Source organism: Ctenocephalides felis, unplaced genomic scaffold (genome assembly GCF_003426905.1).
Source record: "Ctenocephalides felis isolate EL2017-DRISC unplaced genomic scaffold, ASM342690v1 CF-g0.4_SCAFFOLD_03572, whole genome shotgun sequence".
Lineage (NCBI taxonomy): Eukaryota > Metazoa > Arthropoda > Insecta > Siphonaptera > Pulicidae > Ctenocephalides > Ctenocephalides felis.
This window is the reverse complement of record NW_020539726.1, coordinates 2,397,152-2,398,687: the sequence shown is the minus strand read 5'-3', so window position 1 is coordinate 2,398,687 and position 1,536 is coordinate 2,397,152. Positions and strand designations below refer to the sequence as shown.

Sequence of the window (1,536 nt, the reverse complement as noted above, 5' to 3'; positions counted from 1 at the left end):
TAATATCAGTTCCTTTATTAATTGAGATATCAATAAACACACATTGCCGAGTCTACATCAAATAATCGCGATTACACTTCTAAAATATAATTAATAAATATCAAACGGTCACATATGTCATAAATGGTGACTCCGAACGTGTAAGTGAAATCGTTAAACAAGAGACATACTCAAAGTCTTAGTACGCATTATTGGTGACGTCAGACGGAGAAAGAAAAACACTTGTCAACTTCAAAAAATTAATAAAGGTAAATTATACCAATTTTTATCAAAGATGTCGACTCCACCTTCGTTCAGCAATGATGAAACAGCGCTCAACAGATCTCTGATCGATTTGGATCACGAGGCGATCTTTAACACGAGCAGTCTTCGTGTTTCTGAACATGACAGTTATGCTGATCAATACAATATAGCAGCATTTAATAATCACCGTCTCACTCCATTCAATGCAGATTCTCCAGACCTATGGTTTTTAGTAATTGAATATGAGTTTCAGTCTGCTAAGATCAGGAGCGACGATACTAAATACACGGCAGTACTTAAAGCCCTGGACTTTGAAACACTGCGCCTCATTCAAGATGTCCTCCGTAATCCTCCAATGACGGGCAAATACGAATATATCAAAAAGACTATATTAAGCAGAATGTCTGAATCCAGAGGTAAGCAGATTGACAAGCTATTAAAAAACTTAACTCTAGGAGAGAAGAAACCATCACAGCTCCTACGAGAGATGATGGATTTGGCTAAGGGAGAGGTCAGTGAAGACATCATAATTAAATTGTGGTCAGAACGCCTGCCACACCACATTCGGCCACAATTGATAGTTTCTCGTCATCTTGGTCCGGAAGCCCTGGCGGAAGTAGCCGTTATTTTGGTCGATCACTGTAGTCCCACATCACATGTGATGTCCACAACACACAAGTCTTCAGTAGAACAGAGACTGGACCGCCACGAAACTCTTCTTATGTCATGCGTCCAGGAAATCAAGGAACTAAGGGCAATGTTAAACACTGAAAGGCAGAAAAATGATCAGCAAGAATCACAACACAACCGGTCAAGATCAAGAAGTGGACAACACAATCAGTCAAAATCAAGAAGTGGTTCTCGACATAGTTCCAGGACACCTTCTCGTGGATCAGTTTGTTACTATCACTACAGATACGGTGAGAAAGCCACAAAGTGTGAAGAGCCCTGCCTGCTTAAGTCTTTAAACCGGTCGGAAAACTTACTTCACCGTCATTAATTGGAGCTTGTCATGACGGTGAAATAAATTCTGTCTGCTCTGAGCTCCGCCTACATATTTCAAACAGAAAGACTGCAATCCAATCGTAAAATCATGTATCGCGTTTTTAAATGATCGAGCATTTTGTCTGGATCAAAATTGATATTAGATTTTATGTAATATCAGTTCCTTTATTAATTGAGATATCAATAAACACACATTGCCGAGTCTACATCAAGTAATTGCGATTTCATTTTAAGATTTAATTAATAAATAATATATGGCACACATATGCCATAACTGCATCCGATCTT

General features: G+C 38.7%; 1 protein-coding gene across 1 annotated transcript; it reads left to right on the top strand.

Moving 5' to 3' along the window:
- Nucleotides 1–274: 274 nt before the first annotated feature.
- Nucleotides 275–1,243, top strand: LOC113387894. The gene has a single exon (XM_026625284.1). The coding sequence runs from the start codon at nt 275–277 to the stop codon at nt 1,241–1,243; it is 969 nt and encodes a 322-aa protein (XP_026481069.1).
- The last annotated feature ends 293 nt before the right edge of the window (nt 1,244–1,536 follow it).

Excerpts from the sequence above, each read along its gene's own strand:
- LOC113387894 (XM_026625284.1), top strand. The coding sequence starts at position 275 with ATGTCGACTCCACCTTCGTTCAGCAATGATGAAACAGCGCTCAACAGA.